The sequence below is a fragment of the Schistocerca cancellata genome, chromosome 2 (genome assembly GCF_023864275.1).
Source record: "Schistocerca cancellata isolate TAMUIC-IGC-003103 chromosome 2, iqSchCanc2.1, whole genome shotgun sequence".
Taxonomy (NCBI): Eukaryota; Metazoa; Arthropoda; class Insecta; order Orthoptera; family Acrididae; genus Schistocerca; species Schistocerca cancellata.
Window position 1 is genome coordinate 289,516,113 of NC_064627.1, and position 25,048 is coordinate 289,541,160.

The window sequence follows — 25,048 nt, forward strand, 5'->3', positions numbered from 1 at the left end:
ACATTTAAGAATTCTGGCAACGACATTCATTCACAAGCATGGCTCCATCAATTCTCTCATTGGTTTCCTCCCAACTGGTCATTGGAGCACAGGTTAGAATTTATGTGTGGCTACTTAGAGAATGAACCAGCTGTAAGAATACGATCAGTCATTCACGATTGTCACAGTGAAGGAGAATTTTATCATGCCTTCCTCTCAGCGTATTTGTCTTAAGCTACACAAGACCGAGTAAAACATGGCATCATAATGATGAAACATTTCGAACAATCTGAATTTTCCAGTCTTGTCAAATACTTCGGAGACATGTTACATAAGAATCAGTATCTTTCAAACCCATATAGCCCCTCAGAACTCATCCGCATTTGCTTAATCAAATTGCCTGAACATTTCTGACATATTATTTTGGCAGGACGTTGCAAAGACGATATTGAAGCTTTTCAGGGATTGTTACAAGAATTGGAAATTGACACTGACAATCGCGGAACGCGGAAACAGGAGCACAACAATTACAGGTCACATCCGTCACAATTCCGTGGTGACAGAAATAATAACTGAATATGACAAGGCTATTCTTACAACGTAAATCGTAACCAAAACAGACACCACCCGTATGACAACCGTTGGCAGAGTAGTAATAATTACAGGGGCAGATCACCTCTCCGCGGTAATGACTATCACAGAGACAATCAGAGAAACAGAGAATAGCCGGCCGGAGTGGCCGTGCGGTTCTAGGCGCTACAGTCTGGAACTGAGCGACCACTACGGTCGCAGGTTCGAATCCTGCCTTGGGCATGGATGTGTGTGATGTCCTTAGGTTAGTTAGGTTTAATTAGTTCTAAGTTCTAGGTGACTGATGACCTCAGAAGTTAAGTCGCATAATGCTCAGAGCCATTTGAACCATTTGAAACAGACAATATGGGAACCAAAATAATTATTATCAAGAGAGACAGAATAACTTCAGACACAACGGTCCTCCATGCAGTTACGATTCCAGGAGAATTTCTCCACCACATGACCGACAAAAAAGAAACTATGTAAACTACCGACAAAACGACAGACTTGAATTTCATAAGAACTTGCGGGATTCAAACAGGGCAGGGCCCGCTCGACAAGGTGAATTTGTAGAAGTTACATCTCCAAATCCCAATAACGACGTGCGCCAAAAAAGAGAGAATAGGCAATGACTCACACCGCTGGCAGCCACAAAACGAAATTATGAAGCTGACGACGTAGCTGCCGTGGCTAGTAATTACGTAAAAATGGAAGACATGAGGGACATCTTACTCCAGGAACACGACATAAAACGTAACAACATTGCATATCCTGTAACTCACATTACAGTAAATGACGTAAAATTTACGGCAGTACTTGACTCTGACAGCCCAATTTCAGTAATTAGTGAAACAGCCTTTAGCAAATGCAACAAATCGAACGATTGCGCCACACTTCCGTTACGTAAGGTTAAATTACAAGGTGCAGTCGTTGGAAAAAGTGTAGATGTACGCCAAAAAACCAACTTATAATTCTTTTGTCAAAGCCACAGTTTCTCTATGAGCTTTCTTATTGTTCCATTATTGTTGACGGAAATTATATTGGGAGTAGACTTTTTCAATGAATACAAAGCAATCTTAAATTTTAACGATGCTGAAATATGTTTAGAGAAAGAAGGTAAGTCAATAGCTTTGAAATTTGAAGATTGTCTCTCAAGCCATTACGAGGAAATTGATCGGCTTTATCTCCTGTTAGACAACAGTTCGGAATTTTCGACGGAACTTGACACTAACAATCACTCTGCAAGTACTGACAGCAATGATATCGACGGCGTATTTGATACTAATGAGTTAATTCAGAATAAAATTCAAACTATTGGGAATTGTAATGACACTGATAGGCAGGACATTTTTGCGATTTTACAAGTACATTCCACAGTTTTTACTCACAAAACAGGAACAATCAAGGGATTTCAATACTTATTTCGTGTTCGTGAGCATACTAAATTTTGTGTTAGACCATACGTAATTCCGGCACATTATAGGGACCGTGTTAGAACAGAAATACAATCTATGTTTGATGAGGGCATTATTGAGCCTTCAGTAAGCTCATACAACAATCCATTACATGTTGTTGAGAAGAAAAATGGATCGATCAGGCTTGTCTTAGATTCGAGACAAATCAATACTATCATCATTCCTGAAACAGACACGCCGCAAACGTTGGAAGAACTTCTTCAAAATTTTAATGGTGTAAAAGTGTTGTCTTCTATTGATCTCAGATCCAGCTTTTATCAGATCGAACTTCGTCCAGAATGTAGAAAATACACAGCTTTCCTTTGTTTCGGCGTTTGTTATCAGTTTCGGGAACTTACTTTTGGTTTGAACAATTCTTTGGCAGTATTCATTCGCGGGCTAAATTCCATATTACCTCAGTTCTTAAAACGCCACATCACCTTATATGTTGACGACATTCTAATAGCAGAAGCTTCATCGGAACAACATAATTCCGTTTCTTTCTTTCTGGTAAGCACGTTAAAGTATACAGTGATCATTGTGCATTACAATTTCTTATTGCTTCATAATTAAATCATGACAGGTTAAAACGTTGGGCATTGTTTCTGCAAGAATTCCACTTCACAATAGTCTACATTCCCGGCAAGGAGAACATTGTTGCGGACGCACTGTCACTCGCACCGGCTGGGCTTGAGAAAAGTAACACAAAAGGCAACCTCGAGAAAAATTTCAGTATTCTTTACATTCAGAAAGTCGCCTTCGAAAACTTCATCACCACATCTTTAAAGGACATTGCTCATGAAGAAGATAAAGATCCAATTTGGAAAGACATCAAAAGTAAATGGCATGAAAAGACACACACACAGATTCGGCATTATTATCTGGTTAGAAACAACATACTCTTCAAACGCTGCACTGTTGATGACAAGCTATTGGTACTTTGCATTCCTGACGATTTTGTTAATAAGCTCATTTGGTACATTCATTTCAGATACGCACATTTTGGTCCAAGAAAATGTTATCATATTCTTCGGACGAATTGTTATTTTAACAATATGGAAAAGAGAATTCGAAGAGTCTTGTCTATTTGTAAACTTTGTCAAAAAGCTAAACCATCTACCATCTCACATCGTGCTCCGTTGTTTCCTATCATTCCTTCTAAATTAAAAGAATTTGCTGCTGTTGACCTCTTGGGACTCCTTGTCAGAACATCGAATGGATTTTCGTACATTCTAGTCGCTGTTGAACTTACTTCAAAATTTGTTTCTTTCACACCGCTACGTAAAGCCACTGGACGGTCTGTACCCAACGCCTTTGTTAAAAATTTCTTACGTGAAGTTGGACACGTTAGTGAAGCCATTTCAGATAACGGATCGCAATTCAGGTCTGCTGTTTGGTCACGCATGCTTCGGAATCATAAAATCAAACCTGTTTTTATTTCACTGTACTCACCACACTGTAACCCGTCTGAACGGATTATGAAAGAAATCAATAAGCTTTGCAGGTTTTATTGTCACAGAAAGCATCAGTATTGGGACAGATATTTACTCTTATTTCAAAACATGCTGAATGAAATGCCTCATGACTCCACTGCTTTACCACCTATTCTTGTACTGAAGAATGAAGAACCATCGAACAGAATCAGAGAGATTGTACCTTTTCTAAATACACGTAAACTTCGAGACAAAGACATAATTGATTTGGCTATTAAAAATATAAAATCTGCAGCACACAAAAGGAGAAAACTACACAGTAAAGCAAATGCAAAGAAATTATATATTGGCCAGAAAGTTCTCATTAAAGCTCATTCATTGTCACATAAGAAGAAACACTTGAGTCACAAATTCTTTCTGATTTACAATGGACCTTACAGAATCCGACGTATACCACATGATAATTGCGTTGAAGTTGAAACTCTCCGTACTAGGAAGAGTAAAGGATTGCACCACATTTCACATGTAAAACCGTTTATTGAGAGATAACCTGTTTTTTAACTTAGTCTTTGCTATAAAATTTTTCACTTCAACTTACCAGTACTCTTTGTCACACTTAGAAACTGTTAAGATGCAACTATGTTTTAAAGTTAACTATCCAGTCGAGAACCTAAGGAATTTATTTAGACAAGTAATTAACATGCAACTATGTTTTAAAGTTAACTATCCACTCAAGAACCTAGGGAACTTATTTAGACAAGTAATTACAAATGCATTGTTATAGTGAACAGAGGACACAGTGTTACTGTGTGTGTACATTCTTGCTTGTTAGTTGCACGATTACGTAACGACTATAAGGCTTACATACTTAGAATATATACTGCTAATGAGATTTTAATGCAACATTTTGGTTTACTTGAAAAGATATTCTTTATTTGAAGCACTTTCTGTGAGATTAAAGATGACTTAGTACTTGGTTTCTTTGACAGCTACACGATTATATCACGACGCTACTAATGTGTGACACAATTTACATTGTTGCTTTTGTGCTGTATCTGTTTTATATCTGCACAGTTTTTCTGAATTCTTCTGAAAAGTAAAACATGTTTAGTAGTAACTTTTGTGGTATAGCTACAATGAGGCAGCCTTTTTCGTAGCACAACAATACGTTACAGTACAGTACTTTCTTCATCACAGCATAACTACGATATCTACACGCAAAGAGTTTCACTTTTGTTTATGATGAGGTAAGTACATTGACTTCTGCAGAACTTAGCTTTCGGAGGACGATAACTACGACACTTCCACAGAATTATCTTACAGGAAGACGCACATTTAGCGCTAAAGGACACGTGTTTGAGTGATTAATTTTGTACTTAAAACATTTATTTTTAAAGATTTTTGAATTACAATGATACAAAGGTTTTCCGTGATACATTTCTTTTCATTGCTGTAATCTGTAAAACCTGAGGGTAATATTACATTAATCCTCAGGGGGGTACACGCTTACTTTGTGTACCATGTGTTTGGCAAGCACAAGGAGCCCTAGCTAATATGGTATTTGCTTATACAACTTTACACATCGGTACCATATTTCTCTAACACATAAACTACACAGCTATCTGATCATTTAACTGAGAGAGACTAACATTTTTTTTACTACCTCAGTGACACATGTTTACGTAATTACACAGTTTGATAACTTCACACTTACGAAATTGTATTTTGTCTGTACTGTGTGAACGTTCATGTTTTGTCGGAACCATTCTGATACTATGAGAGCTTTGAATGATGTATTTGGTATGGGATCATGATTTTAAAGTACATTTGAGGTAGATGACACTATTGAAATGAGCAGAGAATTTTTTTTAGGTTTTGAAATTATTGCAGAAAGCTACGACGTTTTCATGATTTGACTGAGGTGTTATGATGTTATTATTACGACGACGATGTGTATTATGCTGTTGAGGTATGTTTATGATCAATAAGCTGATGCTATATGAGGAATTTGATTATGCTACATATTTATTATGATGAAATATTGGAGAAGTGTCGACGAATATGTATATGTGTAATAAGGTAAGGAATAATGAGTAGAGGTTAGGAACTCTGATTTGAGAAAAAGGATGTTGGAAACCAAGAATCGTACATTAAGAGTGTACATGCGTGAATGTATCACAATGCCGGCGACAATTTTTTGGACACTGTTATATTTATAGGATTTTGTTTCTACACATTTCTACTGTAATTTCTCGACTTGTGAAATTTTATTTGTATCAAACTGTCACTGTAGCGGAAACTTCTGTTGTAAATTTCGGTAAGAAAGGTAAGTGACCTTGATGTAATGCGTTGTGGGCGCAGTCGCCTGGAGAATAAGTCATTAGGTGGAGAAAAAAGCGGCCATTAACCTCGCTATTGACATTCCTTTGCAGAAAGCATCGCAAATACGACACGCTCATTACTTGGAAACATATGATTACACTGTGGAGCTCGTACTTTGTGCTACTTACTGAAATGCTTATGAATTGATAGAAAGATACTTACATCTGTACACCTGATTATGACAAGAGTCTTTCTACGAGAGCTGAGAGAATTTCTACTAACTTATGAAATGCCACATGACTACTGAATGATATTTTTATGCTTTGCTTTACATAGTTGCTTATTTTGTTTTATATCTAGTTTCTAGCTGCACTGCAGCATTGGTTAAAATAAAATTTAATAGATGTACTACTACAGATATTTTATGCCTACGGATCCATTAAATAATAATTATGTGATCCACTTTCTTAAAAAAAATGGGAGGAGTACAGACAGGTTTCACAGGAACTGCATACATAATTTTTTCAACGATTTGGTAACTTTTTTGCAGAGTAAGTTTTTGTGATGCATCACTCTAGTGTTAAGATCTGACATAGGTATTAGACATTTCCTATTTTTCTGTAATATTTTTTCTGCTTGAGCTTTGTCATGTTTAGGTATAAGTTATAGCATTTGCTGCTGCTGTTTGCCAGGCATAGTGCTACTAAATTTCACTTTGTATTACTCTGTTAAGCCAGTTTTACTACTGATTTATTTTTCTTTTTGCTGCACATTGCCTTATATTAGTTGTAATGTTGCATTTGCTTTGCTAATTTAGATATATTGCTGCTTGCTTTACCAATTTGCATTTTTTGTCATTGCTGTTTGTGTTAATTTTTTTGTACTGTTGCATTGCCTCGTCCCTTAGTTTATGCATCTGAGCTCAGTAGATTTAAGTTAGCTTAAGATGGGGTAGGCTATATAAGAGAACAAGTTGGGATAAATTGGAAGAAATGTATTAAGGAGCTATAAGAAAATGGATTGGCCAAAAAAGTATTTTGAAAGAGGATATAAACAAAAAAGTAGGGTTTAGGAACAACAGGTTTAGGTAGGATATTCTTGGAAATAAATGATGAGGTAAGATAATGGAAAATAAATAATGAGGTAAGAAATAAGAGAACATATAAATACAGAAAGCATGCTTGGATAGGAGTTTTTTGGTGGAAACAAATGTTGAAACAAGAGGAAAGATCTATGGAATGAAGTTTTGCGTTGGACTACAGTACCAAATGTTACACTGAAAACGAACCCTGTCCTTTCCTTTTGTGTTATTCCGCTATGTGTTTGTGTACCCTTGTGTATTTGTGTTCTTCCTGTCTTTATGTGTTTATCTGATAACAGTTATGTTGTAGAATTTTTCTAATAATATGTTATTTACTTCGTAAAGATGTTTAGACATTATTTATTCTGTTTTGTTGATCATGTGTGATGTTTCAAAAGTTGTTCTGATCTTCTATGTATGTACTTATGTCGTAATTCCTGCAATACTGATGTATATGTTCATTTCTATTCTTTTGTAAAGCCTGTATTACTACAAATGTTATCTGTACTATTATGTTCTTTAATGATGTATTTTGTACCTTTGTAATTGTATTCTTATGTTGTAAATTTATAATTGTATAGACACCAGTTCTTCAAATTAAGTTACATTTCACAGCACACATTTCTGTTGGTCATAGTGATGCACAAAATGTGAGAAGTTGGGACTGTTAGTGTTTGCACGTGTGTTAATAATTCAGCAAGGGACTGGTTAACAGCATCTAAGGACATTTCAAAAAAAATTTTGTGAGTGTACAAGTGGTAGTTCATGGACTTGCTATATTGTCCGCAAGACTCTTCGATGATGACTGTGCACCTGCACAGTCGCAACAGATGGCTGCTGGGCGTCTCTACCAGGACTACAGTGGGTCTGCTCTGTGATGACCTACCTACCAATATTCTTCAAACCTTCGACTGACTCTGCTGTGGGTTTGCTCTGTTGTGGCCCATTACCTGTCTGCTTGTCAAGAGTCAGCACTGTCTTTCCGTTGGAAGAACAACACTACGTCTTCAAGTCTGCGTGGAAATCCACTACTTCCATGTGCATTTTCTTTTACTGCTCAGACTTTGAGAAAAACACAGCAATTTTACTGTGATGAATGATCAGGACTGTCTTTATGACTGTGAGAAAATTTTAGCTTTTGACCAACAGTATATCAATAAGTGTGTGCATTTGATTTCTTTGTTATCGTAATTATGAAATTTTTTTTCAAATCTGTATTGGCCACTGCCCAAAACAATTTGTAAAATTTTTTGTGGGGAGCATGGGGGCTATGTAAGTAGGCTGTTTAGGTTTTTATGTTGGTAACGCCATGTAGCGCTCTATATGAAAATCACTGACTGTGCTGTGTGCAATCTGTGGCTGGTTGGCATTGTTAGAATATTCGCCATTGTAGTGTTGGGCAGTTGGCTGTTAACAGCACGTAGTGTTGCGCAGTTGGAGGTGCGTCGCCAGCAGTGGTGGATTTGGGGAGAGAGATGGCGGAGTTTTGAGAGCGGATGATCTGGATGTGTGTCCATCAGAGACAGTAAATTTGTAAAACTGGATGTCGTGAACTGATATATATACATTATGACTATTGAACACTATTAAGTTAAATACATTGTTTGTTCTCTATCAAAATCTTTCATTTGCTAACTATGCCTATCAGTAGTTAGTGCCTTCAGTAGTTAGAATCTTTTATTCAGCTGGCAGTATTGGCGCACGCTGTATCGCAGTAGTTTGAGTAACGAAGATTTTTGTGAGGTAAGTGATTCATGAAAGGTATAGGTTGTTGTTAGTCAGGGCCATTCTTTTGTAGGGATTTTTGAAAGTTAGATTGCGTTGCGCTAAAAAATATTGTGTGTCAGTTTAAGCACAGTTATTTATAATTTTTTTAAGGGGACGTTTCACACCTGTGGCGTGCTTCATGTTTCCAGCGGCCGTTCGCCTGGATGACGGCGTATCTGACACGATCTTCGACCTGACTTGACAATAAACATGATTGACCTGACGGCGACACGATTCCATTGATCTGTGGTCCAATCTCGATGATCCTATGCCCGCTGTGATCATAACTGACGATGTTGTTGGGTCAAAGTGGGAACACATAGGGGCCCTCTGCTGCAGAACACCAATTTCAACGCTACGCGCTATCCCACTTTAGAGAGCGGACAAGCCTACGATCCCTATGTTCTGTGATGGGGTGTGGACGTCGAACTTCTTCACTCATATACCTCTCTCACCTTATGTGTCTTGTGGTGTCGGCTTCTTCAAAAACTTTCCATGGATGACCACGACAATACCATGCAAACTGCACACCAGCTTAGCCGTTTCGGAGATGCTCGCTTCCAGATACTGGACCACAACAATCTTGCTGTTGTCAAAGTCGCGGATTTCCGCATTTTCCTCGATTATCGTCGCTAGAACGATTCCCTATTCGGCAATGCTCCTCTCATATACCTCTCTCACCGCATCACGTGCCTTCAGTGCCACCAGGTAGCATACGACCGCACGTTGGAAAATGGTCGTAACGTCTTGGCTCATCATTGTATGTCCGTCACCTTTGTTGGTGCTACGGTGCTGGAGAAGTCAGCATACACGTAGCTACAGTAAAGTAAAGAGATCTTGATATATCAAAGAGATGGTGTGATGTGTGCAACGACAGTGGGCATTAAGCAGGGCGCTGGCGTCGATGGTTTAGTCAGGAGACTAGTGACATTATTGGAGCAATGCGTCTACAGCTTAACCATTTTGCTACGTACAGTGCTGCTGCCTTTACATGGACGTTATCCAGTCCCAGGACAATGTTGCATGTGCGGAGAGTGAGAGTGCCATACCGTATCTTGAGGATACATCCACTGCTGATGAAATAACCAAATGCAGGAGGTAGTGTTTGCCATTACAGTCACCGTCAGAAGAATGTGAGGCAGGTGCAATACTGTCGATGCCATGTGAGTATTGATGAAGATGACTCAGTGAGCCTTATCCAAAGCTCTTGACAGGTGCCTCCTCAAACCCGTTAAGTTTGCCTGTAATTAATAGCCGCTGTACGGCGGACATGACGGTTAACAAGAATGCCCAGTCATTTAATCATGTACATCGATTGCAGGGGCGTTGCACTGCCCTCCTGGAGGCCTCTACCAATGATCATCACCCAGGCTTGTCCAAGTTCATACAGCTACCCGCCGCCATCCTGTACATCGTGATCCGTTCCAGTGTTGACTTCACCTCATAGACCAATCAAGCCGGAAAGACCAGATCATTTGCCTATTCCCTGCAATGAAATGTGTGCCCCAGCAGCGTTATCCCTGACAGAGAGTGCTTTAATCTGCAGATAAGTGGTTCAAGTGCAATTGAATGTAAGATTACTGCGAGTGAGCAGCCATGATGGACAGATTTTGAAATTGACAGGGGGTCCACCACAAATCCTTTAACCAGCACTTTCGATGATGCATGGAGAAGTGACAGGATGACACTGATAAAGGCCAAGGGGGAAAGGCAAGCAGGCCATCAACGCTGTAAGGAAATGACGGCCATCCTGTCAAAAGAATGGTCGAAGTTCACCGTAATATGGCACCTTGGAGGCGACAAGTTGCTACAGGGGTAATCACACCCTGATAACCACTAAGTGCCTTCTGCATATTACTAGCTCCTTCCATGGATGCTTTTTCTGTACAAAGTACTTGCGGCAAGGTGCTCTTAGGGCGTGACACCAGAAGCCTTGTGAAGTTATTAAAGTCACTGTTGAGCAAGTTCAGCAGGCAGTAATGGGCAGTCTCTTGTATCCATCAAGTCTTTAACAAAGAGAGTCAGCAGGTCAGCAGTAGGTGTCATTAGCTCTTGATACATTGATGTCCATCTAATAATCAACAAATCATGAAAGGCCCAGTAGAAGCCAAAGGGGATACCATCGGAACCAGGGCAATAGTTTCTTGCACCATTTGCTATGGCTTCCTCGGCGTCTGCACTAGCAATTAGCGCCGTAAGAGATTCTGCTGCTGGGCTGTCGAGGCCCCAATATTGACTGTGACACTTCAGCTTTACCATCGTAAACCTCCTCACGATAAAACCGTCGGAAGTAGTCAACGAACCCATACACAATTTTCTGCCCATATAGTCGAACGGCGACGATCTGGCATGTCAAGAATGTGGATCATCGTTCGTCGTCGCTGTTGCCGTTTGCGAAGAATATGCTGCACAGATGGAGGTTCACCGCAAAACCTGAACTTGACATCGTGCTCGCACCACAACACTTTCGGGATGCTACAGCGTATGTGAAATGATCTTCGCCTTGATACAATGAGCTTCTGCCTGTCAGTCAGGGGATTTTGGGCCTGCCATGATTTCTCGGAGTAACGTAATGTAATATTTTGTCGTGTGGAGATACCAGAGGAACCTTTCTCTACTGTACTGTAGCATCGCGAGCTGTAGTGCCAGTGCCGGCCGAAGTGGCCGTGCGGTTCTAGGCGCTGCAGTCTGGAACCGCGAGACCGCTACAGTCGCAGGTTCGAATCCTGCCTCGGGCATGGATGTGTGTGATGTCCTTAGGTTAGTTAGGTTTAACTAGTTCTAAGTTCTAGGGGACTAATGACCTCAGAAGTTGAGTCTCATAGTGCTCAGAGCCATTTGAACCATTTTTTTGTAGTGCCAGTCTGGCGCATCGGAGGCATTATTTCAATGTGGAGGGATATCTCAGCAGTCTGTCTTCGCAGGCAGTCCATGTTTCTACGACATTCTGTCTCCCGAAGGTGTGCTACATACATTTTCCAGTATCCACGAATTCTCCGTATCTCTTGATGACGGAGGGAATCAGTGCAGATGTATGCACAATAATCGGAAAAGGCCATCTTCCTGCGTCCGTCGTCGATGATGTTAGATCAGGGGAACATGGCGACTCGCTGAGAGACTGGTGAGCATGTATATCCAGGGCAGTTGCCCTGCAAACTTTCCCAAGTATCTAGAAGACGTAGTACTTGCTTCTATAGACGGAGGACACGTGGAGTGCTCATTTTTCAGATGATGCACGCTGCTGAAGTCCCCACCAAGGAGACAGTTGTTAAGGGTCCCAGGAAGTGTTACGTGATCTCTTTCGAATAAAAACGCAAGCAGTCGCTCCTCTTGATCGTGTCGGATGGGGCATTTGTTTACAATCCGAGTACCTTGCGTGGTGGTCACCAACCCTCCGCCCAACGGCAAATACGTCATCTCGTCGATCTCCATGCCATCTCGCACCAGTATGACCATACTGCTACCGGTATTATCAACAGGTGTAATGTACAATGCATAACCGCAGAAGTCTGGAAACGTCTCCAAACGAACTTCTTGCATGAGTGCAATGTCCACGTCTGACATTCATAGCATACGGTGAAGCAATTGGAGCCTCACTTTCGAATCGTTGGTACTGAGTTTGATGGAACAATCTGGTAGACTTGCTGCAGGTTTGCAGGCGTATGGACACTCACTGCAACAGATGGATGCGGTGGTTCGACATCTTCTTCATTGCCCATGCGCCCACCTGTCTAAACTTCACCAGATATTTAATAATCATGAGCCACCGAGGCCTCGGGTAGCGTCACAACTTCAGTCGCAGGGTATTCGTCGTCATCATCTGCCTGCACAGATGGCCAGGGAAGGGCATCGGCCTTTAGCATCTCCAGTGAGTTCGGCATTGGCGCTGCAGATGAAGGGGAGCGTTTTTCACCCTGGAGATCACTTTCAGATTGTGCCACTTTTGACAAGGGCTAATCCAGTATATGGGCACAGGCTACATGTTTACATGGCTTCTATCAGCACCTTATCATCTGGGCGAACTGAAGCATTATCTGGCTGTGACTGTGTCACGTGATCATCAGACTGTGTCCTCCGTCTCCTCCTGAGCTTCTTTGGCGACTGTTGTTTACCTGACTGGACTTCCATGATGGACGATGGCAAACAGTCTGCACCGTCTGGCCAAACGCTGCAACTAGAGGATACACAGGGTGATTCCGTGTTGATGTTACAAACTTTCAGGAATGATGGAGACACGTAAATGGATCAATTTAATGTGAGGTACCCTGGTCCGGAAACAAGCGAGTCGGAAGTTATAAGCGAATATCAGTCTGATACCTCCGACAGTGGACCATTTCTATTGCAGAAATGGTTCAAATGGCTCTGAGCACTATGAGACTTAATATCTGAGGTCAACAGTCCCCTAGAACTCAGAACTACTTAAACCTAACTAACCTAAGGACATCACACACATCCATGCCCGAGGCAGGATTCGAACCTGCAACCGTAGCGGTCGCGCGGTTTCAGAGTGAAGCGCCTAGAACCGCTCGGCCACATCGGCCGGCTTCTATTGCAGACTCTCTGGTTCCCATACTTTGGGAGGAAGTAGTATGCACCAAAAAAGAAAGAAATATCCAATAAACGTGGTCTCTAAAAGGCATACCTTAAGAGCTGTGACCACTTGGGCATCTTTGCTACCGTGAAACATATCTCTTCTACTGTAATATTATCACGGAATCAGCCTGCATATCTTGTTACTTATTGTCGCTGCCGTTCGTCAGATGGTTACGTGTCAATGCAGTATACGTTCCACCGCAGTGCATTATTTTGAGTGCAGTTTGGCTTCTGTAAAATGCCTTATTCAATCCAGGATAGGCTAGCGCATAGTTGAGGCATATTTTAGTGCTTAGTCATTTAGAAACTCGTCAAGCTCATTTCCGAATGCCAGCAAAGAGTAGCATAACCATTTAGTGAAAAAATGACCTTCAACAGGTACAGTTTCAAACACAAGAAAAAATAGGATCCAACAGATGGCGGAAGGAATGGACATCTTCTACTCCACAGGGCATCTTTAAAGTTGAAGATCCAACAGTAAGGCTCAATGGTTTCAGCTTGCCGAGATAACTTGGAGCAGGCTTAACCGTTTCAGATGTGGTGTGGGAAGAAGTGCTCCGATTCTTCATACTGTGACTGTGCAGACGTTCCACAAACAATTAAGCATATAGCAGTGGACTGCCCCCTCCGTGCCTTCCCTGGAAATCTAGTGGATTGGAACCTGGTTACTTCCGAAGTGGTGGATTGGATCAATGGCTAAGATATTGTAAGTAGGCTGTTTATGTTTTCTTATTGGCAACGTTACGTAGCGCTCTGTATGAAAATCACTGGCTGTGCTGAGTGCAGTCTGTGGTTAGTTTGCATTATTGTCTGCCATTGTAGTGTTGGGCAGCTGGATGTTAACAGCGCGTTGCGTTGCGCAGTTGGAGGTGAGCCGCCAGCAGTGGTAGATGTGGGGAGAGAGATGGCGGAGTTTTGAAATTTGTAGTAATGGATATTATGAATTGCTATGTATATTATGATTTTTCAACACTATTAAGGTAAATACATTGTTTGTTCTCTATCAAAATCTTTCATTTGCAAACTATGCCTATCAGTAGTTAGTGCCTCCCGTAGTTTGAATCTTTTATTTAGCTGGCAGTAGTGGCGCTCGCTGTATTGCAGTAGTTCGAGTAACCAAGATTTTTGTGAGGTAAGCGATTTGTGAAACGCATAGGTTAATGTTAGTCAGGGCCATTCTTTTGTAGGGATTTCTGAAAGTCAGATTGCGTTGCGCTAAAAATATTGTGTGTCAGTTTAAGCACAGTCTTGTACAATTTTTCTAAGGGAACGTTTCAATATAAAGATCTGAACTGTATTTTAATGTGTCTGTGGTACTGTATTTTATGTGATATTGTGATTTTTATGTATCATACGCTAAATAAATAAACAGACCACTGCCGACATTGAAGCAAGAATTACAGCGAGTCCAAAAAAAATCAATAAGGAAGTTCTCCCAGTAATCTGGTGTTAAATACACATCTTGTCGTAGAATTATTCGTGAATTAGAATTGAAATTACTGCGCATTACAAGTGTGCAACAGCTGAAAAAGACAGATAAAACCAAAACGAATTGATTGTTGCAATTCGCTTCTCGAAAGCATTGTTGGTGGACAGAAAGAATTCATATCAGACGACACAAGGTTTCATTTTTCTAGTCATCTTAATTCGGAGAACACCAGGCAGGTGAGGAATCTTCAAGAGATATTTGAGCATCCGCTTCACGATGATAAAATTGTTATCTGATGTGCCTAACAAGAATACGGCTTCTTCAAACAAGAGTGAGCAACGTGTCAGGCACTAAACGATCCGCTGCATCGCCATCACGCAGCTCTCACGATTGAGGGAGTTTTCAGCATTGGGCTGTGGCTTCCACGTTCCCCAGATACATCTACTTGCGATTTCTTCCTTTTTGGCACTAGGGAAAGAAGAGACTTGATACATCTACTCGTATTACCGATAATGTTGAACAACTGAAGATGAGCACGCAACGAGGAATCAACGAAACTGACAGCAACGTTTTGCATCAGGCAACTGGTGTGTCAGACAGTAAAGTGATCATACTCAACACATTTTGTAGCAATAATGTTAGTAAATGCTACATCTAAGTGATGCATCATACATGAAAGTTCATTGCAACGTAATATGCTGATCCTGCAGCGGTTATGGGTTCGGACTTTTTGTTGCTCCAGGAGGTATGCTTTTATCACTAGGCTGAGTGTGTAGGTAAGATTTAACTAACGGGTTGCATTATCGGCTGTGCGCTGCATTATTGTGAGATCTGTCGCAGAACGTTTCAGCAGTATGTTTCTGTAGTTGCGTAACCGGCAGACTCACCTTGTGAAGAAGAACGGCACTGAGAAGTCGATCACTTCATGGCGCGACGGGGTGACCATCATGGTGGACAGGCCGACATCCAACTCACCGCTCGCCACACGACCCACGATGCCGTTCCACGTGCCGTTGGCGCAGCGGGACCCATATAACGTCGTCTCCTGCAGACGGTACCTGCACACGAGAAATCTGCTTCTGGTCATGGAAAATTAAGAAGGGTTTTAAAACATATGTCAAAGATTTCATTTGTATCTGTGGTGTCACCGCCAGACACCACACTTGCTAGGTGGTAGCCTTTAAATCGGCCGCGGTCCGTTAGTATACGTCGGACCAGCGTGTCGCCACTGTCAGTGATTGCAGACCGAGCGCTGCCACACGGCAGGTCTAGAGACACTTCCTAGCACTCGTCCCAGTTGTACAGACGACTTTGCTAGCGAAATAAATACGCTCTCATTTGCCGAGACGATAGTTAGCATAGCCTTCAGCTACGTCATTTGCTACGACCTAGCAAGGCGCCATTACCAGTGTATATTGAGATTGCACTGATGTATCAACAAGCGCGATGTTCACCAATTATGGAATAAAGTTAAGTATTACTTCAACTACGTACTTTATTTGCTATATTAATAACATTGTAATGTTCCAGACCTCACGCCAGTCTGCGTGAGCTTAACGCGTGCCTTTCGGCATCCTCGCATAGTGACTTGGCTGTCTTGCCAAGTCACAACAGTATCTTTATAAATAAAAGAAGGATCAGATTTCACAGGTTTTGAGAGGCAGCTAGACAAGTGCTTCTGTCCTTCTTCCTCTTCTGCATCTGATCAGCCGTGTGTAAACAACTCTTTCTTGTACTGTTGTTACTTCGTGATTAATAATGATACTCGAAGACAACTTTTACTGTACTCATTATGTTATCGATCCAGTCATTTTCTCCTAAATTTTGCTGTACTAACTTGACCGTTTCGGAATAGTTTTCAGATCACTTGTGGACGATACGCAAAGGACTGATGTGGCTTCCGATCCACCATTTGCGATATTTCTATTGACTTGGTTAAAATTCATTCTACAGCTGAATCTTCATCTTTAGTGAGGAAGTTCGAACACGTATCACGATTATCACAGCAATGAACGATTATCAATTCGGGATTTGTTATTCCCATTAACCTCTTTCTAAATGACGACGGACCATGTCAGGAACTTGCGTGTTTCCGAACAGCGACCTGGAACAATCACTAGAGAAAATGTAAAACTTTTATATTCAGATCGATCAGAAAAGGATAATATTTTCATTTATTGTAAGGTAACGTACATTGGTGACCGCACCTCTACATTTATTGTAAAATTTGTATTGTATAAACTCATAGTTGTTTATCTTTGTTGCATGATCGAGCGACTGTATGGAATAAACAACACAAATTTGGAGAACATAATTACATTAAAACGGAGTTATTAAGAAAGGGGTAAATGAAATCATCATCATCATCATCATCATCAGCCAATTCAATCATTAGATGATGTGGCCTCTTTGAGTTGTGCATTCAGGTAGGCTTTCAGAAGTCTTCTCCAAGTGGGACGGTCTTGGGCAGTTCTCTGCCAGGTGTTACCAGCGATCTTCTTGATGTCTTTGTTCCATCTGTCTGGTGGTCTTCCTCTAGGCCTCCGGTGCTCTCTCGGACTCCACTCCAGTACTAGCTTCGTCCATCTGCTGTCTTTTCTTCTTGCAACGTGGCCAGCCCACTGCCATTTCAAGGAACCTACTCTCTCTAAGATGTCATTAACCTTCGTCACAGACCGGATGTCATCTGCCCTTTTCCTGTCCTTTCTTGTATAGCCCAGCATTGATCTCTCCATGGCTCTCTGTGCTGTCCTAAGTTTCCCTTTTGTGAATGAGTTCAGTGTCCATGTCTCGCAGCCATACGTCATCACAGGAAGAATGCATTGATCAAATACTGCTTTCTTCAGATTTACTGGCATTTTTGATCTGAACACTTTTGAATTCTTCCCAAATGCTTGCCAACCAAGCTTGATGCGTCGATAGATTTCTGGTCTTATGTCTCCCTTCATATTTATAATCTGGCCAAGGTAGACATATTCACTGACCTCTTCTAGTAGACTGTCCTTGACTTTCACATCTCCAGCTGGGACCCATTTGTTGGATATTACTTTTGTTTTGGAAAGGTTCATGTTCAAGCCAACCAGCTGACATTCCGATGCAAGAAAAAAATCATAAAAGAAAATTTTAAATTGATGAAGTCTGAAGACTGGTTGCGCCTTTCTGCTTGAGTGCAATGACTGCTAGGCTGATTTTCTTCGCGTATTTATTTATTTACATAATTGCATATTTTCTCTACAGTACAGTACGAATCACAATAGCGAATACAACAATACGTAGTGTAGTTAGTCTAAGATCGTAATGGCGCACCGTAATTATTAACACAGAAAATATTAGTGTTGTAATTACCGAATGTCAGCATTAACGTCTACCGTACTTGCTTACCAGCATTTCTCTTTTCAAAGAAACATTTAATTGCAAATTATTTGATTCATAATATTATGGTAAATATCCACCCCCATGAACCATGGACTTTGCCGTTGGTGGGGAGGCTTGCGTGCCTCAGCGATACAGATGGCCGTACCGTAGGTGCAACCACAACGGAGGGGTATCTGTTGAGAGGCCAGATAAACGTGTGGTTCCTGAAGAGGGGCAGGAGCCTTTTCAGTAGTTGCAGGGGCAACAGTCTGGAAGATTGACTGGTCTGGCCTTGTAACACTAACCAAAACGGCCTTGCTGTGCTGGTACTGTGAACGGCTGAAACCAAGGGGAAACTGCAGCCGTAATTTTTCCCGAGGGCATGCAGCTTTACTGTATGGTTAAATGATGATAGCGTCCTCTTGGGTAAAATATTCCGGAGGTAAAATAGTCCCCCATTCGGATCTCCGGGCGGGGACTAATCAAGAGGACGTCGCTATCAGGAGAAAGAAAACTGGCGTTCTACGGATCGGAGCGTGGAATGTCAGATCCCTTAATAGGGCAAGTAGGTTAGAAAACTTAAAAAGGAAAATGGATAGGTTAAAGTTAGATATAGTGGGAATTAGTTAAGTTCGGTGGAGGGAGGAACAAGACTTTTAGTCAGGTGAATATAGGGTTATTAATACAAAATCAAATAGGGGTAATGCAGGAGTAGGTTTAATAATGAATAAAAAGATAGGAATGCGGGCAAGCTACTACAAAAAGCATAGTGAACGCATTATTGTGGCCAAGACAGATACGAAGCCCACACCTACTACAGTAGTACAAGTTTATATGCCAACTAGCTCTGCAGATGATGAAGAAATTGATGAAATGTATGATGAAATAAAAGAAATTATTCAGGTAGTGAAGGGAGACGATAATTTAATAGTCATGGGTGACTGGAATTCGAGTGTAGGAAAAGGGAGGGAAGGAAACATAGTAGGTGAATATGAATTGGGGGAAAGAAATGAAAGAGGAAGCCGCCTGGTAGAATTTTGATCATAGCTAACACTTGGTTCAAGAACCATAAAAGAAGGTTGTACACATGGAAGAATACTAGAAGGTATCAGATAGATTATATAATGGTATGACAGAGATTTAGGAACCAGGTTTTAAATTGTAAGACATTTCCAGGAGCAGATGTGGACTCTGACCACAATCTATTGGTTATGATCTGTAAATGAAAACTGAAGAAACTGCAAAAAGGTGGGAATTTAAGGAGATTGGACCTGGATAAACTGACTAAACCAGAGGCTGTACAGAGTTTCAGGGAGAGCATAAGGGAACAATTGACAGGAATGGGGGAAAGAAATACAGTAGAAGAAGAACGGATAGCTCTAAGAGATGAAGTAGTGAAGGCAGCAGAGGATCAAGTAGGTAAAAAGACGAGGGCTAGTAGAAATCCTTGGGTAACAGAAGAAATATTGAATTTAATTGATGAAAGGAGAAAATATAAAAATACAGTAAATGAATCAGGCAATAAGGAATACAACTTTCTCAAAAATGAGATCGACAGGAAGTGCAAAATGGCTAAGCAGAGATGGCTAGAGGACAAATGTGAGGATGTAGAGGCTTATCTCACTAGGGGTAAGATAGATACTGCCTACAGGAAAATTAAAGAGACCTTTGGAGAAAAGAGAACCACTTGTATGAATATCCAGATCTCAGATGGAAACCCAGTTCTAAGCAAAGAAGGGAAAACAGAAAGGTGGAAGGAGTATATAGAGGGTCTATAGAAGTGCGATGTTATTGAGGACAATATAATGGAAATGGAAGAAGGGCTAGAAGAAGATGAAATGGGAGATATGATACTGCGTGAAGAGTTTGACAGAGCACTGAAAGACCTGAGTCGAAATAAGGCCCCGGGAGGAGACAACATTCCATGAGAACTACTGACGGCCTTCGGAGAGCCAGTCCTGACAAAACTCTACCATCTGGTGAGAAAGATGTATGAGACAGGTGAAATACCCTCAGACTTCAAGAAGAATATAATAATTCCAATCCCAAAGAAAGCAGGTGCTGACAGATGTGAAAATTACTGAACAATCAGTTTAATAAGTCACGGATTCACAATACTAACGCGAATTCTTTAGAGACGAATGGAGAAACTGGTAGAAGCCGACCTCGGGGAAGATCAATTTGGATTCCGTAGAAATATTGGAACACGTGAGGCAATACTGACCTTAAGACTTATCTTAGAAGCTAGATTAAGGAAAGGCAAACCTACGTTTCTAGCATTTGTAGACTTAGAGAAAGCTTTTGACAGTGTTGTCTGGAATACTCTCTTTCAAATTCTAAAGGTGGCAGGGGTAAAATACAGGGAACGAAAGGCTATTTACAATTTGTACAGAAACCAGATGGCAGTTATAAGAGTCGAGGGACATGAAAGGGAAGCAGCGGTTGGGAAGGGAGTGAGACAGGGTTGTAGCGTCTCCCCGATGTTATTCAATCTGTATATTGAGCAAGCAGTGAAGGAAACAAAAGAAAAATTCGGAGTAGGTATTAAAATCCATGGAGAAGAAATAAAAACGTTAAGGTTCGCCGATGACATTGAAATTCTGTCAGAGACAGCAAAGGACTTGGAAGAGCAGTTGAACGGAATGGACAGTGTCTTGAAAGGAGGATATAAGATGAACATCAACAAAAGCAAAACGAGGATAATGGAATGTAGTCGAATTAAGTCGGGTGATCCTGAGGGATTTAGATTAGGAAATAAGACCCTTAAAGTAGTAAAGGAGTTTTGCCATTTGGGGAGCAAAATAACTGATGATGGTCGAAGTACAGAGGATATAAAATGTAGACTGGCAATAGCAAGGAAAGCGTTTCTGAAGAAGAGAAATTGGTTAACATCGAGTATAGTTTTAAGTGTCAGGAAGTCGTTTCTGAAAGTATTTGTATGGAGTGTTGCCATGTGTGGAAGTGAAACATGGACGATAAATAGTTTGCACAGAAAATGAATAGAAGCTTTCGAAATGTGGTGCTACAGAAGAATGCTGAAGATTAGATGGGTAGATCACATAACTAATGAGGAGGTATTGAATAGAATTGGGGAGAAGAGAAGTTTGTGGCACAACTTGAAAAGAAGAAGGGACCGGTTGGTAGGGCATGTTCTGAGGCATCAGGGGATCACAAATTTAGCATTGGAGGGCAGCGTGGAGGGTAAAAATCGTAGAGGGTGACCAAGATATGAATACACTAAGCACATTCAGAAGGATGTAGGTTGCAGTAAGTACTGGGAGATGAAGAAGCGTGCACAGGATAGAGTAGCATGGAGAGCTGCATCAAACCAGTCTCAGGACTGAAGACCACAACAACTACAACAACATGGTAAATATTGGTAAAAAGGCAAATATGGTTAGTGGAAACCACAACAATATAGTTCCAAGTGAAGAAGGTTATGAAAGTGTAACAGATACCGAGATGGAAGATGTTAATGCTGCCATACGAGAAATATTACACAACCCGAAAACATTGCAGTCTCATGAGATATTCATATGGACCCACAACCAAATGCTAGTGACAATCAAACAGTGGGAGCAAGCGTACGATCCTCAGTCGACCTTGTGAAGTTAATCTCGTAAGTTAACAACACAACTCTGACTTAACAGGTTATGTATGTAACCTACTTATACAGTACGATGGAATTTCGAAAACAAAATGTAAATCACGTAGCACAGGAAAATGACAATCTACAGAAACAATAGCGGGCATTGACGCATTGACTAGTAATGTGTCCACTTTATGTGATGTTTGCGAGACTTTTCCAAAGCTCACTATAGAAAAAGCCACCATTAGTGATATAGTTCAAGGTTTACAGTCAAAAGTTGAACATTTTACCACCGGCCAAGTTACAATTTGACAAGCAGATGAATACATTTATTAGCAACTTTCAAAATGGATATATGAGAAAGACAAACTTATTGATTGATGCATCAGTGAAAAACCACCCCTCGCAGTTGAGCGATCGATGAATGAGTGTCTTAGTAGTAATGAAATCGTAAAACAAGAACAGTCAACTGAACTTAAACAACGTTAGCAATCAATAGACAATGACTTGCGGGAATGGCAATAGAATGTGCCTATGTAATTGTAGTGTCTGCAATATGTATTAAAGCAAGTGAGAAAGACCACAGTACATTCATCACTTACGGCTGTGCCGGCGTCAGAAAATGCTAATTATATAGAAGCTCCACTCAGTTACGGGAATGAGAGTAGTTATGTTACTCAGAGACCTGCACATTATCTGATTGGATTGGATTGGATTGTTTGGGGGAAGAGACCAAACAGCGAGGTCATCGGTCTCATCGAATTAGGGAAGGATGGGGAAGGAAGTCGGCCGTGCCCTTTCAAAGGAACCATCCCAGCATTTGCCTGGAGCGATTTAGGGAAATCACGGAAAACCTAAATCAGGATGGCCGGACGCGGGATTGAACCGTCGTCCTCCCGAATGCGAGTCCAGTGTGCTACCACTGCGCCACCTCGCTCGGTCATGATCTGATGTACAGCACGGGAGCAGTAACAAATCTGTCTACAGCATTATTAGATGAAAGTCTACTTAAACACCGCCAGTTCCAAGTATTCATCTAGGGGAAGAAAACAGTACGCCCCATCGTTTTTCTCAAATCTGCTTTACCTGGAACTTGGACCGACAGACAAAAGATCAACTACATGGTAGGTTAATTAAGAGTGAAACTTCCGTATGGGCAACTGAGACAGCAAAGACCTGCAACGGTCAAAGTGAGACTTATAAAACAAGTTTTCGAACCAGAACTTTTTAATCCTCGCCAAGGAAGCCTGCGGAGCTATTTTGAGAAATACTTTGGCGTGACCCATTAATAGGACGACCCAGTTTCGGAGTGAGACGTTTTGCACATCTTAAAGGGGAAGTTGCCGTACGAGATACCCGAAAAGCTAGTACAAGTACCAGAGACGGACACTGAGTGCGTCTTGTCTGTTCTCGATTCGTTAGATTTGATACCGAAAAATACGCGCGGCTCGCGGAACAGTAGTGGAGGCCGGTCAGCCCACTTGATGCCGTCGCGCCAGTACGACCAACACAACTCGCACGGCGAGAGTTTTGTCAGTTAACGTCGTGCTGGCGAATCAGCCGACGCAAGAGAATTCGGCACCGCAAAATTACGGTCAGAATTCACCTAACCACAAAATAAAGAATAATGCATATAGATTTTATCCTGGTTAAATGGCAGTACTAACAGACGAAATAGTTGACGCAGAAACGGCCATGAAAACCGAAACCGTAATGACGGTAATAAACAGACTGAATAATCGACGGACTGATGGTCCAAATAGAAATGACAACGAACGAAACGGGCAATGGCGATGGTATCCGTCGAATAACGATTCAACTAATACAGGAACCCGCCTACATTCAATAAAAACAACAGCGGGACTCAAAGCAACACAGATAACCACACAACGCGTCGTGCGGTAGAGGGAGGCTGGCGAAGATAATTCCCACAAGTAAATGTAACTGAAGTGGCAAACGAACCACGCTTGCCGAACAGTAGCCCGTCAAACTAAATACGGTCGCATCTCACTCCAGATGTTGACCTGTGGTTGTATGGGAGCGGGGGGTGTCAACAACGACAACAATAATAATAACAACAATAACAAAGGTAACAACCTGTCTTGTAATAGTAATACAAAAACGCTGTTCAAGCAAACTAGTTAACAGACAGAATGAGTATTGCTGTTAAAATACAGTGAAGTTCTTCTATAGTGGTCAATCCAAGGACTGGTTTGCAACAGCTACAATGGCAGCTTGTCTCCATTCTGTGCGTGTTTCAGCTTTTCTCTTCATTTCTTTATAGGTGTTACATCCCACACCTTTGATCCATGTACCTAAGTGAAGTTAACACTTGAAAATACTGGGTGTCCTGAACTCCAAACAGAAGTAATACAGGTCGCGACCCAAGCAATTGTTTGTGGTGTGCTCACTACCGTTACGTTCTCTTACAGGCAGCCATATGTGCTGTGTCATATAATTTGTACGAAAAGATGATGGAACTAGGCCCTGTCCCGGGCTTCCTGTTCAGAAATGCTAGATTATAACCACTTATAGCGCTAAGTCTTATAGTGTTAGAATACAAAATTTTCCGACAGTGCAGCTTGGAAATGGAGTAATAGTATTCACATTTCTTATAATAAATCACTTAATCATAGATAGTTTGTAAGGGTAGAGTTTCGGGATGTGAATGACGTAAATATTGATTTCTCGCCAGGAAAATGTTATTTAATGCATGGCGGAGAGGCACCTGAAGTAGTTCTGAACAGGCAAAAACTAAACGACACTAAATACTACCAGGGTCGTAAAACGCAATTGTTAGGCAATGATGACAGTTATACTGATTGCCCACCCGTAACTAGTGAAGGAGTAATAGATTTGAAAGTACTCGTCAGCGATAACGTTAAATAATTTACTGGAATTGATAACGAGCAACAAGGTAAGTTATGTAATGTGTTAATACAATATATTCAAGTTTTTATACGGAAACCAGTTATAATCAAGACTCATAAGCATAACATGGAGCCGGCCGGTGTGGCCGTGCGGTTCTAAGCGCGTCAGTTTGGAACCGCGTGACCGCTACGGTCGCAGGTTCGAATCCTGCCTCGGGCATGGATGTGTGTGATGTCCTTAGGTTAGTTAGGTTTAAGTAGTTCTAAGTTCTAGGGGACTGATGACCTCAGTAGTTAAGTCCCATAGTGCTCAGAGCCATTTGAACCATAACATGGAAGTTCACCCTCATGACATTTTCTGTTGCAGCACATATACAATCCCCCTGGACTAAACGAAATGCAACGTGGAATGAGATTAAACATATGTTTGCTTGGAAAGTAATTGAACCATCAATGTCACTGTACTGCAGTCCCATTCGTCCTGTGAATAAAACTAATAAAAATCATTCGGCTCGTGGTAGACGTGCGTGCGATAATCAAAATCAATATACTTGTACATACTAGGCCAGAGAACTTGGAAGAACAAATGCAGAAATTTCTAGGC

At 41.2% G+C, this 25,048-nt stretch overlaps 1 protein-coding gene across 1 annotated transcript in view; it reads right to left on the minus strand.

The window, feature by feature from the left end:
* The window catches only part of LOC126153424 (glutamate receptor ionotropic, kainate glr-3-like), a 180,599-nt gene that overhangs the window by 77,827 nt on the left and 77,724 nt on the right, over nucleotides 1–25,048 (minus strand). The window contains exon 5 of the mRNA XM_049916071.1: nucleotides 15,519–15,689. Within this exon, the coding sequence (XP_049772028.1) occupies nucleotides 15,519–15,689 (171 nt within the window). The remainder of the gene's footprint in view (nucleotides 1–15,518; nucleotides 15,690–25,048) is intronic.